This window comes from Protomyctophum bolini (genome assembly GCF_963924005.1).
Source record: "Protomyctophum bolini genome assembly, chromosome: 22".
Classification (NCBI taxonomy): Eukaryota; Metazoa; Chordata; class Actinopteri; order Myctophiformes; family Myctophidae; genus Protomyctophum; species Protomyctophum bolini.
The window spans coordinates 14,194,558-14,212,556 of NC_137883.1; the positions used below are offsets into that span (position 1 = coordinate 14,194,558).

At 42.8% G+C, this 17,999-nt stretch overlaps 1 protein-coding gene across 2 annotated transcripts; it reads left to right on the plus strand.

The window, feature by feature from the left end:
* The first annotated feature begins 2,126 nt into the window (after window positions 1-2,126).
* enoph1 (enolase-phosphatase 1) lies at window positions 2,127-17,010 on the plus strand. Of its 2 annotated transcripts, none has more exons than XM_080755849.1 (7): window positions 2,127-2,365; window positions 6,009-6,162; window positions 8,164-8,265; window positions 11,324-11,526; window positions 13,202-13,334; window positions 13,952-14,075; window positions 15,405-17,010. In XM_080755849.1, exons 2-7 carry the CDS (start codon window positions 6,079-6,081, stop codon window positions 15,542-15,544), a joined length of 786 nt encoding a protein of 261 aa, XP_080611975.1. In that variant the 5' UTR covers window positions 2,127-2,365; window positions 6,009-6,078; the 3' UTR covers window positions 15,545-17,010. The 2 variants fall into 2 exon arrangements, with proteins under 2 accessions (XP_080611975.1, XP_080611976.1); XM_080755850.1 differs by having other exon boundaries at window positions 2,127-2,356; window positions 6,000-6,162.
* The last annotated feature ends 989 nt before the right edge of the window (window positions 17,011-17,999 follow it).

A 17,999-nucleotide genomic window follows, 5' to 3' on the forward strand; every position in this document is an offset into this window, starting at 1 on the left:
GTGATACAGTTTTTGCAGTAGTTGTGTCCGCATGGAGTGGTAACTATGGATTGGTGAACACGTCCAGACAGATAGAACACAGGAACCACTCTTCAGACAGGAGACTGCTGGGAGATGCCATTTCTACACAGTGAGAATAAAAGGGTACCAGTCACCAGAGGTAGTTTATGAGTGCTACTTATCACTGTACAGGTAAATAGTTATGAATGCGGTCTGGATTGTGTGGGAAAATAGCACAATAATGTTGAAAAGCCTATTCAAGTAGAATGAAGCCTTGAATGTAGCACATGTGTTTTCATTTTTCTAGTTGTCTTCTTTGATAGAGAGAAACATTGTAATGTTTATGCCCGCCCTTGAAAACTGTGATTCATTCAGGTTCACAGTACACTCATCGCATAGTAGATTAAAACAAATAATAATAACATGGCATGCTGCCTGGCTCATTCTGGGAATGTGAAAGAAAATCGTGGGCGGCTGTGGCTCAGGAGGTAAAGCAGGTCGTCCAATGATCCCTGGGTCGGTGGTTCAAATCCCAGCTCCTCCTGTCCACATGTCAAAGTGTCCTTGGGCAAGACACTGAACCCTACATTGCCTCCAATGAGTTGGTCGGTGTGAGCTTGCCACCATTGGTGTCTGTGGGAAGTGAGGACGCTGGCATCGACTGTTCGCCGCTTAACCTCCCAATGTATGAATGAACCATTGTAACACGCTTTGACCACTTGGAAAAGCGCTATAAAAATGCAATTCAACTCATTAAATATAAAATCAAATATGATGCTCGCTGAACTAGCCAAGCAGCATGTTAAGCTAAATCAGGAAACATAATTCAGAAAGTCCCATACAAGAACGGAACACACACACACACACACACACACACACACACACACACACACAGTGCCCTAAACAAACATTCAAGTCCATAGACTTGGCTGGCTCTAAAGTGCTCTTTAGCATACTAAGCTATATAGTATATTAAATCTATATTTAAATGTATGGGACAAATACTGGCACCAGGATGCTATTCTCTACGCCAGACTCAACACAATATAAATATTGTTTTTCACTAGAGCAATATTTGTGTTTGTGTCTCAGATGGATCTCTCTCTCTTCAGTACTGTGGAGGAACCCTGATCTGGAAACACAAACACTGTGATAACCAATGAGTCAGAGTGAATCTGAATGCTCAATAATTTGCTGTTAAAATTGCCTAAATTATAATAAGTAATACTCATTTCAAGACGTTAAGCGTCTCTTGATGATGAGCAATTCACAAGTTTTTGTAGAGAGCTTGTGCCGTCAGTGTCTGAGTGTCACCACCAAAACTACTGTTAAAGCCTACAAAGCGTTTTGCAAAGTTTGATAAACTGCTGGCTGGAGCTGCCCTTCCTCACATGCTCCAATTCACACTTTTCTCTGTCCATGCATGTTCTGTGCTCTTGGCTCCAGCCCCTGGCTGGGGTACGGTCTTGCACTGCCACCTAGTGCCAAAACCGGTCCTGTATAACAATAGAAATATTGAGTGTTCACAGAGATGGGCAAAATACATTGAAAAGGACAACGAGGCCTTTTCGTGGAGGGGTCAGTCTGAAATTCAAAAGTCAAAGCCAAGGCATTCATTCAATGTTTGTGTTGGGACAAACACTCAAAACTGGCCATTCATTATAAATGGCATTGAATTTGGCTTTGTCCAAGTTTAGATTGTATTCTCTACACACCATTATAATGTTCTTCTTTTGATCATAAGACACAATTACTTAATCTGAATGTCAAGTCTCCAGGTTTTCTATTGCACTGACTGGTTGTGTTATATAGGTATTGATTATTGATTGATTGATTGATTGATTGATTGATTGATTGATAACCACAAGAAGGGAATTGCCTTGTATCAATTGTGGTCCCGTCCTGGTGTATTCTTCAATCAAGTCATTTAAAGACATACAAGAAATCAAGGCACTGTTTTTCTGAAGAGAAATCAACAACACAAGTTACGCAACATAGTTTGTTTTCCAAAGAAAAAACCTCCAGTCATCCACTAGTTCGGAGACGGCGGTGATACATACCGCGCGCACCCAGCCACCCCAGCGCTGGGGGGCACTTCCTCCGATGAAGCATGTGTGTGCTTGTGCCGTCTGGAATGGTCCAGTAGTGAACTAACAAAGACATGTCAGTGGAAAGATTAGATAGCTCAATCTTAGTGGAACAACAACAGACGTCCGTATTGAAAACCACGGGCCTTCGTCAATTTTACATTTATACAGCCTGTGGTTGACGCCGGCCAGGCATCTTCCAGTAGTAGCTATTAGCTAAACATCCAGACAGGCCGTTTATGTTCAAGTGCTGGGCGTCGGTTGGTTCGGTTCAGCTAACTAGAATTTCGCCCCCCTTCGGGGGGCTCAATCCTAGTGTCGTTGCAGCGCAATATGGGAAGAAGGAAATTGCGGGAATTGACAGACTCCACTTCATGTTTCAGCTGTGGTTTTAAACTCAGTAGTGTGCCCTGCACACAGCGCACACTCGCAATTGCAGCTGGAGGGCGACGCGACACACACACACACACACACACACACACACACACACACACACAGAGCGATGTGTGGATAAATCACTGAGATTTGGGAAATGTGTTCAGAAGTACAACGATTAAGCACGCACAGGCAAATGTCAGAAGCATCTGTTTCGGTTTCCAAACAGGAAGTTGTAAATGTGCTTATTAGACGGAGGCAGCGTGATGCTGGCATCTATTGTGATGCCAGCATCACCACATTTCACATAGAAATATAAGCACCCATTTACTCGCTTAGCGGAGACTGTGGGGTGGTAGAGGACATCTCCCCGGACGCGTGGGTATGTCCAGATAGTTGCCTTGCGGAGGCCTCTTTGTCCAGTGTCCATTCTGGGTCTGGAAACGGCACTTTTTTGAGTGTTGACCCCAATAGAAGGTCTGCTGGTCTGAATTTTACACCTCTCCCGCTTAGCGGAGACTGTGGGGTGGTAGAGGACATCTCCCCGGACGCGTGGGTATGTCCAGATAGTTGCCTCGCGGAGCCGTCTTTTGTCCAGTGTCCAGTCTGGGTCCGGAAACGGTAATTTATTTTGCATTGACCCCAGTAGAAGCTCTGCTGCTCTGAATTTTACACCTCTCTCGCTTAGCGGAGACTGTGGGGTGGTAGAGGACATCTCCCCGGACGCGTGGGTATGTCCAGATAGTTGCCTCGCGGAGGCCTCTTTGTCCAGTGTCCATTCTGGGTCTGGAAACGGCACTTTTTTGAGTGTTGACCCCAATAGAAGGTCTGCTGCTCTGAATTTTACACCTCTCCCGCTTAGCGGAGACTGTGGGGTGGTAGAGGACATCTCCCCGGACGCGTGGGTATGTCCAGATAGTTGCCTCGCGGAGGCCTCTTTGTCCAGTGTCCATTCTGGGTCCGGAAACGGTACATTTTTTTGCATTGACCCCAGTAGAAGCTCTGCTGCTGTGAATTTTACACCTCTCCCGCTTAGCGGAGACTGTGGGGTGGTAGAGGACATCTTCCCAAACGCGTGGGTATGTCCAGATAGTTGCCTGGCGGAGCCGTCTTTTGTCCAGTGTCCACTTTATAAAGTCCATGCACTCCAGTGAATAGCATTTATCCATTTAGATAACTTTTTTATGTTATTTAATTACTTATTTTTACACAGAAACATAATGTGTGTCTTTACAATAACTGTAATGTAATAATAATACTAATAATGTAATGTAAAAATTATTTAATTAACGAATTAAATAATCTTATTTTATTCTGAAAGCAACCGGATGTCTTAAATCTGCTAGCTGTCAGACCGGAAGTTCTAAATTTGCTCATAAGACGGAGCCTTAGACGGAGCCAACTCGCAGGCAGTGCGAGAGGCTGGTTACAGGATTCTATAGGTCAGCCGTTTTGGTGTGACACACACGGCTTCCACATTTAGCTTCATACTGGGTGAAAGTGTCCTTCCAAAAATTATTATTTCGCTCGAAATTCTTATTCACAATGACATCGAGTTGAGGTGTTTGTGTTTTAGGGTAATTGTTGCATAAGCGCTATTTCGCACTATTTCTCCCTCCCCTCCCCTGTGTCTGAAGCAGCTAGCATGGAAGCTATATGGATTATGGAAGCTTTCCCTCCGATTGCACACAACCATGCCGTTATCCACGCGTCCATCCGATTGCTTTTAATGTAAATGTCCCATCCACTGAGCAATAGCGATATAAGCGCCTTATTCATTCATTCGATTAATTTGGGTGTGGGGCTGTGCAGTGCTGTGGGCAGCCTTTCTGACGGAGGCTCGGAGCTGCTGCTGCTGACGCTGTTCGAGTCGCATGGAGCAGTATAGAGTAGGCGTGGCGCAGCATTAGAAGGGCGCAGCAAATGCACGACATTGAGGGGTAGAAACCATCCCGGTCGCGTGGTTCATCTAACGCGTGTGTCACTGTGAAGGACTGGCCCCAATAAGTGAACGTAGTTGGCGTAGTAGACGCCAACATGACGATTCTGACGTAGGCTGGTGATGTTGAGCAACAATGGCGTGGTTGACAAAAGTAATATTTATTCAGTAATTAAGACATTTCTTTCAATGAAATGTAGCCTATATGTATTCTGGGAGTGTGCCGAATTTATTTTGCATATAGAGATGTGTGGTGAAAGTGTGGTTGGGTCGGAGAAAGCTGTTGGATAAACGGCCATGTGCTTATGTACCCCTGTCTATTAGGGTAGCAGGATTATTATGATTATTATTATTAGTATTGTTATTGTGATTATTACATGGATTATTGTTGTGATGTGAGCTTGTGGCTGAGTCACTATCTAGAAAATAAAAACATGGCACTTCATTTAAAATAGGTTACAGACCCCTGTTATATGCGCTTGTTTTGGGATTATTTTTAAAGACCTATTTACTTGTTTCTATGAGACATGGCAACGCCAACAGCGCAGCGAAAGGCATCCACGTCTTTCTCTTGTGAAATGCTGAGATTAGAAACGACCATAATTATTTCATTTCTCAACCTTAAAAAAAAAATAAAGACATCTCCATAATCCTTGGGAAGTGTGTGTAGCAAAAGTAGTCGGCATTGTCATGGTTGAAAGTATTCATGCAACACTGACGCTGTAAGCTGTGTGATGCTAACGCGCTAACACCGTTAGCATGGTCTGTGTTGGTCAAAGGATAGATATGAAACTACTGGCCAAAGTGTCATACAAAACACAACACCTAAAATCGGAATGTGATGGTGACCTATTGAGCACAAACAGACAATCATGATTTGCTTGCTGGACCTATAATTAATTTATGTGCATTACATTTCCACCTCGCACATATAAATCAAAAGCAAGATGGATGCTAACGCGCTAACACCGTTAGCATGTTCTGTGTTGGTCGGAAAAAGGATAGATATGAAACTACTGGCCCAAATAAATGTCATAGAAAACACAACACCTAAAATCGGAATGTGATGGTGACCTATTGAGCACAAACAGACAATCATGATTTGCTTGCTGGACCTATAATTAATTTATGTGCATGACATTTCAACCTCGCACATATAAATCAAGCCACAGTGCAGTCAGAGAGTAGTTCACAGGTCACACACAGGAGCAGTGAAAGGGGGAGGGGCCTTCGGATGGCAGTGTAGAGTAGGCACGACATTGAGGGGTAAAAACCATCCCGGTCGCGTGGTTGATCTAACGCGTGTGTCACTGTGAAGGACTGGCCCCATTAAGTGAACGTAGTTGGCGTAGTAGACGCCAACATGACGATTCTGACGTAGGCTGTTGAGGTTGAGCAAGAATAGCGTGTTTCAGAAAAGTAATATTTAAACAGTAAAGAAGACATTTCTGGCGAATGCAATGTAGTCTATGTCTTTTGTGGGAGTGTGCAGGTTTTATTTTGCATAGAGAGATGTGTGGTGGAAGTGTGGCTTGGTCGGAGATAGAGCACGAATGAACGGCCAGGTGCTCATGCACCCCTGTCTATTAGGGTAGCAGGATAGCAGGATAGAGCTGCCTGCTAGATACACAGGCACAGCAAGCAGTGTGAGAGTAGCACAGACTATAGCAGCCGAAAATGGCCACTGTGTCGATCCCGGCATGTACTAGTGCGCTACTGCTAGACATAGAAGGCACAACCACGCCGATCACATTTGTAAAGGTAAGCAGCACTGTTTAATCTACATTTTCTGAACTATTTGTGTACAAAATGTAACCGTATGGGCGCGTAGAAATCCATTTGGTTACGTTCTGCTCACAGCCACAGACCACAGTAGTCACACTCGGAATGAAATGGACACATTCACTGTGGATTTGATATACAACGTTTTGATTTGTAATATAAAGCAACGAATATTGAAACGGTGACAGTCATTGGCAGAGGAACAATGAATGTACACAGTAAACTGCGAGAGTTACAAACAATGGGGATATCATCAGTCTCATATGAGGCAGTGGCTGGCAGTCTGCTAAATCAGATCTCCCTCCCTACTGTAACTATATACTGGGATCATTTAGCTTCACAGATCCGGTCTAGAGCGGATACGGAAGCGGCGGTATCCGTGCATGAATGTGTGCGGGCAAATAACCGGATGCAGTAGGCGGGATCTATTTACTTGCGTTAAGTTGCGTAAATCAAAATCACTTGATCACTTTAGCAAGGTGGTTTTCGCGAGGTTGGGTTTTCCTGGCAAGGTAAATAGCCAATCGCCTAATACAGGACAGAGGTGTTAGCACACGTCTCTTCAGCTTTGTTTTATTATTTAGATTTAGTTTATGGAATGTTGGAGACAAAATTCATGAAACGTTGCCTTAGCTGTGACATTCAGGAGGATGATTGCTTGGAAGGTTTAACCATCACCTTCAGTTACTCTGTTCCTTCCAATCAATAATAATGCTGGCATATAAAGCAGTTTGTTCCAGCCAAGGTTTTGATGAAATAATCGACGAATTGAGTACCGGTAGGCCTACTACAAGTGAGCAAGTTTAACTGGAAGAAACTGAATGATCGGCAAGTTGCACTGTATTGTGGTTGTTGAAATAATTGCCTTATAGTTTCATCCAGACTGAGACTGCCATCAATTACACATGTGTCTCTGTTTTATGCAACATTGCAACGTTCAGCACTCCTACTGGGGTTCTGCTAAGTTACAGTGGGAAACCCTGATAAAAGAAAGAAATAACAGGTGTGCAAAATACTTATTGTGATGTGAAATTGAATTACAGCAGGCCATAATTTTTCGTACAATATTGTCACAACCAGTCAGTGTAGTCAGATAAGCAATTTATCAATGTACTGTTAATTGAAATACATAATTGTTTCTTCTTGAATTGACTGTCTTTTGTATAAGTATGGACACACGCAGTGCTATAAATCTATTAACTAATGTGATCATGGTTACTTACCACTCGCCTTTTCATCCTTTTGAAATGCATGGTAGATGGAATTGGTGGAGTTTTCTGCAAGCATACGCTTGGTAACTATATCTGTACTGTACAGTGTAGTATATCTTATCAGCCTCTCCATCCGAGGACTATCACATCGGCTCAAGCCTGTCCATGAAAAATACGGTCCGATAATAATTTATCACATACCCATATACACCATTTGAACGTCAATTTAATTTAATCATGAATTATTATTACTGTCAGTGTGATGAACTGCCGTAGTGAATGGAAAGTTAATCCTCCTGCTGAGATTTCCCAGCAGTATGGGGAGGGAGTCGATTGAATACACAGCAGGGGCTGCTGATGGGCCTCAACTTTACTTCAATTTGTTTATTTTGATGTGACGGTGACGCCACATATTTATGAACAATACATATCAATGTATATACCGGATTTACAGTAGCAAAGATGCTGCTAGTACTCATTTACATCTGCAGTCCCCACAAAAAACATAAAACCAGGCAGACAATAGAGTACATTACAATACACAGGAAAAACAAAGCATACATACAGGAACAGGTACAAATCGGGTGCAAATGTGGTCAACAATATCGCCAAAACCCTGACATGGTATCTGTGCATGTGTTGCTGATATGGTTTATCACCCAGTCTTGTCCTTTCATCACTCCTGTCCTGACGTGGGGCCAGTTAAAAAAACCAATGCAAAAGTCAAGTGAGTGTTTGTGCATCTTATTGGCTATTTTGTCTCTTCCAGGATATCCTATTTCCATATATCACAGAACATCTTGAGGATTATCTGTCTAACCACTGGGAAGAAGATGAGTGCAAGCAAGATGTTCACCTCCTAAAGAAACAGGTACAGGGGTTTTGTATTATGTCTGTTAGTGGAGGGCTTGTATTCTTAATATATAACAGTAGTTCTCAAACTTTTTCATGTCAAGGACCCCCAAAATGATGTGTATTTGGCTGCGTTCCCCCCATCTCAATTTATCTTTTGCCAGGGACCATTACTAGTATGGTAAATATTCTACTACTACTGACACCACTGTTTGTTAATAATATCATGACGACAAATGTAACGATTCGTTTAGATGAGAACACACACAGGCTGTTGAATGTTGTAACCCAAATGGAATAAAAAATGGACCCAGCATCGAATGGACCCGGCTGCTATTATTACAATTATAGCTCCGAACCGAAACGCACAGATTGATTGACTGAAATTATTACGTTACCAATATGTTAATGTTAATATCAACAATAAATTATGATATAACTGCCCCCCCCCCCACACACACACACACACACACACACACGGGCGGCACCTGTCGTCCTCCTCCAGCCAAACACTCCCTGCTGACAAGTGCCACCCCCAGCCCGTAGCAGGACGTGCAGTGACAAATGTCACCCTCCCCAAACACTGGCCAATTGTGTTCGTATATAGACGCTTGACGAAGTGCCAACTAAGGGTCGATTCATACTCCTATTTTAGAGCCGAATAAAAGTCGGTTCGGCGCTGTAGAGCCTACAATTTGACGTCATTTGAGGTTCGGGGGGGCGGGTACCGTCCTAAAGTCGGCTCTTCGGTGCTACTGAAATTTTCTGACGAGCCGAAATCATTTCGGCACTACAGCGCCGAAACAGGAGTATGAATCGGCCCTAAGGCGTTTGTTTCTGAGGTGTCAAAGTCAAAAGTCAAAGTCATACGATTTGTCACACACGTTACCGCAGTGAAATTTGTTCTCCGCATTTGACCCATCTCTTGGAGCGGTGAGCCGCAGCCAAGGAGCGGTGAGCTGCAGCGTGCGCCGCGCTCGGGAATCATTTGATTAGTAGATTTGACCCCCAATCCAACCCTTTGATGCCGAGTGTCAAGTAGGGAGGCACTGGGTCCCATTTTTACAGTCTTTGGTATGACCCGGCCAGGGATTGAACCCCGACCTCCCAGTTTCAGGGTGGACACTCTAACCACAAGGCCACTGAGCTGTCTGCACCTGTAGTGACGCGTCTTGGTGATATCAGCCCCATAGGCATTTAGTTTGAGGCAAGTAAACTGGTGCACTCAGCTGATGACTACTAAGCACATGGTTTTATCCAGTGCATCGAATATAGTCTCCTGTCAGAACTCAGCACTCAGGTTCCTAAGTACTGTGAGCCTAAGTCCGCAGATGTGGACTTCTTCTGTGGCGGATTCTATGAATGCCTTCTAAATCAGTAGTTTTCGTCCCAATGACCCCAGATTTGGCCGTGGATCCTATCTGAAAATGTTTGGAGCCCCCAAACATTAACAGTACCCCCAGAAGAGACGGTTTGTGTTGAATTCTAAATTATGCAACATGTTTCAAACACTTTCAAGATTAAAAATAAAATAAATTAAAAAGAAATCGCAGATGTACACAAGTACCTGTATATCTGCAATATTATTAATGGCCAATGCCAAATCCCAAATGTCACATGGGTTAGTTAACCACTGGTTTCCCTATCTTGGCCATGGTCATTTTGAGCATTCAGCGAAAATAGCAGATCTACTGGTCATTTTGGCAGTGAACTATCCCTTTAAGAGGTTGATGCATTGTGGGTGTGTCTGCAAATTCTGCTGACAATTTCACAATTCACAAGTTAATGTACAGTATTAGCACTGCTCGTGATGACTATAACATTATATTGCAGACTCTTCGCACACTGTAGCTCCCTTAAGTGCAATTTATTGGCACATCCAGCTGCAGTGATGTTTGGAGCTATTATGCAGTAAAGTGCATTAACTGGACACGTGTCCATGCAGTTAGCTGTTTGCAAATTAAATTGCACTTAAGGGAGCTGCAGCTGTGTGCAAGCCTTCTTTTATCTTCTCGTCTTTTGGTCCAGCAACTGTCTTTGGATGTGCGCAAACTGTCCTGTAGCCCATGTCAGCATATCTATATGTCTCTCTCTCTGTCTGTCTGTTACAACCACCTTGTACCTAAGAACCAACCCAGCATCTTATATCTGGGGGGAGCATTTGCAGAAAATTGCAGATCTAGAATCGGCTTTATTGTCACATCACAGTTTTTTAAGTAAAAAAGTGGGTGAAATTAGTTTCTACAGGCTGACAATGTGTGAGAAACGGTTTACATTTTCCAAATTAGGGATGCCAGTTTGAATTTAAAGTGGTTAAAAATGTTGTTTTGGGGATGGGGATATATTTGTTTGTCTCTGTATTGGGTAATGATGGGTGCGCACAAAGTACAGATTTATAGTAAATTGAAAATAATTCCTAAGCTCTCCACATAACTGTGTGGTTGTCAGACTTGTCTCTCACAGCACAGCAGTGTTCCTTGGCACACAGTTTGGTAAACACTGGCCTGTAGGCAGAATGAGGGCAAAGTAGGTCACTGATGTAGGGCAGGGCTCGCCCATTTTAAGATTTAGTGCCTCAGTAAACCTAGAGTCCCTTGTTACTCTGGGGCAAGCCTACGGCGGAAAATGGCTGATCTACAGTGGATCTCAAACCTTTTCATGTCAAGTACTCTCAAATCTATTTGGCCGCGGAACCACATTTTAAAAGGTTTTGTGCCAGGGACACAAAACCTTTGATATTCTTGAAATGCTAATAGTATTAGTTTTAGTATTTTTGTTTATGTTGGGTTATTTGTCAGGTGCAGGATTGAAAAGATAAGTATTGTGTAATATAAACACCACAAACGAAAACCACGGGCACTAAGGGTTTGTTTTAGTTAGCTTTATAAACGCTGAATACAGTTTCAGTTAGTTCTCTCTCTTTCTTTATAGTATAGTTTTTTTATTTCAGTTCAGTTAACGATTTTAGTTTTTATTATTTATTTGTTTTTCATTCATTTATTTATTCATTCATTCATTCTTTGTGTGTGTGTGTGTGTGTGTGTGTGTGTGTGTGTGTCTTTTCGTCATCATGTCAGGTTGAAGAGGACATGAGGCAGAACCGGGCCTGTCCCGTGCACGCCTTGGACCAGACGGCCCACACGGACGAGGAGAAGGCCATTCGGGAGGTGATGGACATAGTGCTGTGGGCCATGGCGTCCGACCGGAAGACTATAGCCCTGAAGCAGCTCCAGGGACACATGTGGAGGGCAGCCTACGCTGCCGGTAGAATCAAAGGCGAGTAAGTAGTCAGATTAAGTTTTCCTTTTTAAATACCGGTATGCACCCTGTCTGTCAAACCTATCGTGGCCACCAGGGTTCCTTGGGGACGTTCCAGGGGTTTCCAGTAAAATGTGTTGATGTAGCATCAAAAATATTAATAAATATGAATATGAAAGAATATTGACATAAATCCTCTTTTCTGGGGGTCCCTGGCACAACACCTTTTCAAAGGGGTCCACGGCCAAATATATATATATATATCAATTTGGGGATCATTGGTAAAAAAAAGTTCAAGAACTACTGATGTAAATTAATAATAGAGTAAAAGTGTGTGCGTTACTGTTTGTACTGTTACATATGCAAGCAGCACGCAAGACTATACGATGGGGCTCTGACCTGGCTGAAACCATGGCCAAATTTAGAGTCATAGATTACGTCATAGAGCACTGTTTCTCAATGTCTGGTCTGGGGCCCACCAGGTATGTAACTCCTGAGAGTGTAAAAATGGGGGTTGCTTTGGGTACCCAATCTATACGGTAAAATTCTCAGTGCTAATTGAACTCTCCGGGTTACAGACCAGTAAGGCCTGACTCACACCTTCGCATCTAGCATACAACATTGATGCATGCTAGATGTAAAGAAAGGATTTGTTTACATCTTGCCCCAATGCATTTCCAATGGAAGTCATATAGTTTGACACAACATTTGTGTTGTACGGCTTTCGGCTGTGTTTCGACTGCCCCCCCACCCCCTCATACAACACAAATGTTGTGTCAAACCATGTGACTCCCATTGGAAATGCATTGTGAGCTTGCATCAGTCAATAAGTCTCATGCATCAGCTATACATCAATCTGTTGCGAAGGTGTGAGTCAGGCCTAGGCGTTCATTTGGACCCCCTTGTTGTCCCCGGACCCGACGTTGAAAACCAGTGTCATACTGAACTGTAGGCCACATGAAGTCTGTGATCCATATGAGAGCCACGCCATTGTTGGAATTTTTGTCGGAAAGGGTGGTTTTTCCAAAGCCAGAAGGGATTGCCCCTATCAGCCTTTTGAATCATACACACACATTAAGTGGGGTATTACAACATATAATAAGGGAACTGAATCTTGTTTATGACTGTGATAATCGTCTATATGGCTCATTGTGCTATATTCAAGTTCACAGAAATCTCACGCACAGTAGCCCTCTTTGTGGTGCTGTCCCATGGCATAAGATCAAAGAAAACGTCAAAGTAGCCTCACGCACACACAGACCAGACAAAAAATAAATATTGAATACCCTGAAGAAGGCAGGTGGATCTGTCCAAAACGTTGGTCTTTTTATCTCTGTGTCCGTCAAACGTTGGCACATGTGTGTGCGCGGCCACTTTGAGATTTTTACATTGTGCTATATTTACATGTTCACAGAGTAGTATCTGCCTAATATAAATGTAATATTGTCTCTGTCGGGTGGAAGTAGCAGATCCACAAGGTCAAAACGTGTGCTTTGCACCGTGTTTCGAGCTTGCGGATCTGCTACTTTTGTGTGCCGCTGTGGTGTGATCACCGTTAATTTACGAAAAATCACTAAAAGTTAAAACGGGGAGTTAAGAGGTTTCTGCCCGACAACAGCGACACTGAACTATAGGTTCGTGATTTAATGCAATAAAATGTTGTCATTGTTTTGTTCCTTGCCTTGGTCTTATTGCAGAGTCTACCAAGATGTAGTTCCATCCATCAGGAGGTGGAGAAGACGAGGCCTAAAGGTCTATATCTACTCCTCGGGAAGTGTGGAGGCCCAGAAACTTCTCTTTGGATACTCCGTTGAAGGAGATGTTTTAGATGTAAGTAAGCAGCATTGCTTATTGGCTTTTACAAGCTCACAATTGTGAGCTTGTAGCTTTTCAAATGGCCAAAATGTATATAGGGCTGAAGAAATAAGTCAAAATCTACAAAGTAACTAAAGTTTTTAAATGAATGTAGTGTAGTAAAAGTACAACATTTGGATCTGAGATGTAGTGGTGTAGAAGTAATTTTTTTGGAAATTGGAAATAAGTAAGTTAGATCAACCGCCTGGGCACCTAGGCTGCCAAGCCAGCCGGATGGCGTGCCGCGTGTTCGACTCTCGAGCCCGACGGCCTTTGCTGCGTGTCACTCCCCATCTCTCTCTCCCCTGTTCCTGTCTAATTACTGTACCCTATCAATAAAGGCAAAAACGCAAAAGAAAATACCTTAAAGTATAACTAAAGGTGGTTGCACACCGGCCGCGTTTAAAATCCGAATTCGCGCCCGGTGTGTGGAGACCTTAAAGCTTACCACGTTTTGCATTGCAAAACAAATGGTCCTCTCAAGGACACGTTCATGTATCATGTACTGTAACACTTACAATATGTGTAATTTTGTCTTTATTGATAAAATACTAGGCATTGTTGCTAATGAGAGGAATTGTTTACCATTTCAGCTGTTTGATGGCCACTTTGACACCAACATAGGGGCAAAAGTAGAGTGCAAAAGCTATGAAAGAATTGCAGAAAGAATTGGCTGCCAGCCTGAAGAAATCACCTTCTTGACAGATGTCACTCGAGGTAGGTCTTAAATTGAGTGTGTTGCATGGAGCCAGTATATTATTTATTATGATTATTGGTACTGGCTATTTTCTGTCAAGTTATAGACTTGTTTTATACTTTGTATACATGCCCCAAAAAGTCCCATACACAGAATCACCTCTGCATTGACTTGATTTAAAAGATCATTGACTAAAAGATGACCATTTATAAAGTGGGGGCCCTAGCCAAATTTCAGGCTTGAGCCGAGGGCTGCGGCTGTAAAACCTTTATAATGTAAATGCAGCACAGCGTGCACACAGACTCTTTATTAACCAGAAATAAAAAATATCTTACCAGACGAGCTGATCGTCTGTAAAAGGTGTGGTGGTGCTTAATATAATTATGTCGGTGTTGTTGATACAAATTTACAATCCCTCTTAAGTCCTTATATAATATATATTATATATATATATATATATATATAATATCCAGTTTTGTTGTCCACCGCTTGGAGACAGAATTACCGTGTATACAAAGGTTATGTTTGTGACCGCATCCAAAATACCTGGCCTCTAGTAGGTTACATACAGAAGCCATTTTGTAATTTCACCGGCAATGGCAGTTTGGCGCGCGAGTTCTCGCATCGAAGATGGCAGCTCAATATTGTGGCGTGTTGTGAGCTTATAGATCTTCTATTTTCAATACGCGACGGTGCATTAATTAACCAAGGAAGCTGCTAACCATTAAATTGTTGAAGTTGGGCAGAAACCTCCCATCTCCTTATTCTACGTTTTTTATTTTATCGTAAATGAACGCCCACCAAGCTTGTACAGCCGCTACTTCTAATACTTTTACTACTACTGTACTAGAGTATGTTTTGTAGTCCTCCCGTCTGCGCGTGTGTGCTGTGTGTGTGTCCGTCCGTCTGTGGACAGCTAATCTCCGGCACCGTTGGCCCTGCCGATGCCAAAATGTGCATTCTCACTCCCTGGATGACAAAGACGAACCTCTGCCCCAAAAATCCCGCAAATTGTTACACAGCATCTCCATAGTCATGTTCTCAAGACTGATCTGGCCAATATTTCATAGTCCAACCTAATTGCCAATTGGTGAAATATTTCACGCACTTTCCTACTAGGCTGATTAATAAATCCCACCCTTTTCACATTGGCCTGTTATAGGGCCACCAACAGATGGATTTTTGCAAAACACATTTTTAAGACAATGCCTCAAATCATCCAATTGCCATCAAAGGCATAAGAAGAAATGGCAACCTTTTCACATTGGCCTATTATAGCTCTACCAGGAGGCCCGACAGAGATGATAAACTGTACTGTACGTCCAGTCATTATGAATGTGTCTTTGCAGAGGCTAAGGCGGCTGAAGATGCCGGGGTGAATTCGGTGCTGGTGGTCCGGCCCGGAAACACCGAGCTGACCGAGGAGGAGAAGGCCCACTATAATCTCATAACGTCCTTTAACCAGCTGGAAGTGACGGGGAGTGCTTAACAAACGCCGGTGTGAAAGGAAACGAGAGCGAACTTTGCCACCCCTCCCCAACCCCCCCAGCCTCCTTCAATAAGGTATGCACAGCAGCCATTTTGGAAAGAACTCTTTCTACTTCCGGGCCCCTTCCCTACTTCTTTCACAGGTGTTGCCGATCATTAAGGCTCTGTCCATTTAGTGTACAGTGGTACAGTTGTTACACACCCGTATGGGGAACCTACTCAAGGACACTTTGAGACCCACAGACGGAGCCTTAATTCGTATCATCAGTAAAACACCTCACCTGTGAAAGAAGTTGGAAGAGGCCCGGAAGTAGGAAGAGTTATTTCCAAAATGGCATACTGTATGTACATAGCCAATTATGAATCCTTCTCTTTGTGCTTCCTTTTTGCATCCCATGTTTCACCACTACTGTACTGACGAACGAAGAGGCGAAGGCACCAGACAAGACCCAACAGGGTTGCAAAAGTAAAGGCCCATCATTTGAGCTGTTTCAGCACGACCCAACTGTTTTCGCGTTTGTATTGGGCACAATTCTACAGGAGATGACAACTGAAATGGAACTAGGTCACTGTAATTAGGGCATTTCGTTGACCTAAAATAATTTCAAACGGGTGTTTAAAAATGGTTGGACAAATGCTAAATGCGTATTTTGGTATAATCTGAATCTGAATGAAGCTACGTGTGACCTGCAGAGATGTACATTTTATTCGCCTTTTTAAGTAGAATCATTTTGTGTTAGTTTGTGTAATCATAAACTACATTTTCTGTCATGAACTGTTTGCCGCGGTACACATGTCAGTGATTGAGTAGTATGACATGTTTGTCACACACAAATTTCTGTGATTTCCATACACAACAGATATATTGGCAGTGCATTATAAATATTTGTCAGTCCCTCAAGAAAATGTGTTGACTTCTCTAACTTGTTGGATCCTCATTCAAATGAATTGTATCTGTATAAATGTGCCATCTTACTGGCTATTAGTTTGTGTAGAACATGAAATGTAGCCTAAGAATAGCCAAGTTGTTTGTTGTTGAACATAAAACTTCAAATGAATGCCTTGTCTCAAGTATTACTTTGTCTAGAAGTAGTCTGTGGAATTTCCCTGTGTCCATAAAAGTATTTACAAAATCATGTTATCACAATATTGTTAGCAAAACTATAAAGGTTTAAAAGGCAAAATCGGAACACTTCTGCTTATTTTGTGGCGCAAGTTATTCAGCTGTTCCATCTGTGAATGTATATAGTTAGTATACTATACACTGTTTCATGGAATATTTCTGATATACTGAAAAGCAGTACAGGACATGCATATTAATCAACCAAACATTTATTTTTGTATTGGTAATGTGTTCTTGGAGTGGAAATACCAACTTGTGTTGCTGATCATTTCAAGTACCGTTATAAAGATTCAGACCTGCAGAGGTGATCATCAGGCCCACAACAAGTGCTGTCATCAAGATAATTGGTTTTAAATGCCGTATGTCCAGAAACTTGCTCTGTGCTCTTTACATACCTCAAAATATTGTACACATCAAAGAATAAGAGATCAGAGAAGGTGTGATATAACTTATTTTCTTATTTGACTAAGGTTGCAATAATTTACTCTGGATTAAGAGTGTCCGCTAAATGCCTAAATTGTCTATTTCCCCAAGCAGCACAAGTACTCCCTCTACTAGTGTAAATGATAAAGACCTGGACATGTCAATTTTTGAGGCCTTTATGGAAAACAAATATTTGTAAAACGTTTGATAAAGACACGGAATTCTGGTTAAAGATTTCTTGAAGGATATTTAAAATGTGTAAAAATAGTTGCTTATTCACAGAAGTGGCACCTTTGTATTTATCTTGAATTTGATCATGGAAATTATATACTTAAAAGCTATCGATAAGTCATGGAAAAGTACTCTATTTGTTATCTATATATTTGATTGCTCATTTCATGGGAAGGCCCTTGGAAGGGGAAGCTGTATTGATGTGTTTTTACAGTATAGTGACTCTCAGGAATAGACTGTGACAACCAGGTGACCACCGGAGAGACGGGTCACAGCCGGAACGTAGACGGCACCCGGGTGAGCAGTATGGGTTAGCACTCCATACTGCTTCCTCCTCCAATGTGAGGACTGAGGAGGAAGCCCAAAAACCCTTGGTGAGGCCTTTAGGAGGGCCATTATAATCCACCACTCCTGAATTAAGTGCTTGGTGCTGGGAGTCTGGTGCAACGCACAGGTCCTGGGCCTGGTGAGAGCAGGAGTGGACCTGGTGAGACGTAGGAGGGGCCCGGACAGGAGTCAACCCACAGAGCCTAGTCCTTCCATGTGCCAGAATCTGGTTCTCCCAGGCCTGGCAGAGTAGTTCCGGTAAACGGATTGGGTGGCCCTGGTTTTTCCCTAATGGGACTGATTAGTCGTCGGGACTTGATCACCCCGGCTGGGTCAACCGATGACCTTGGGA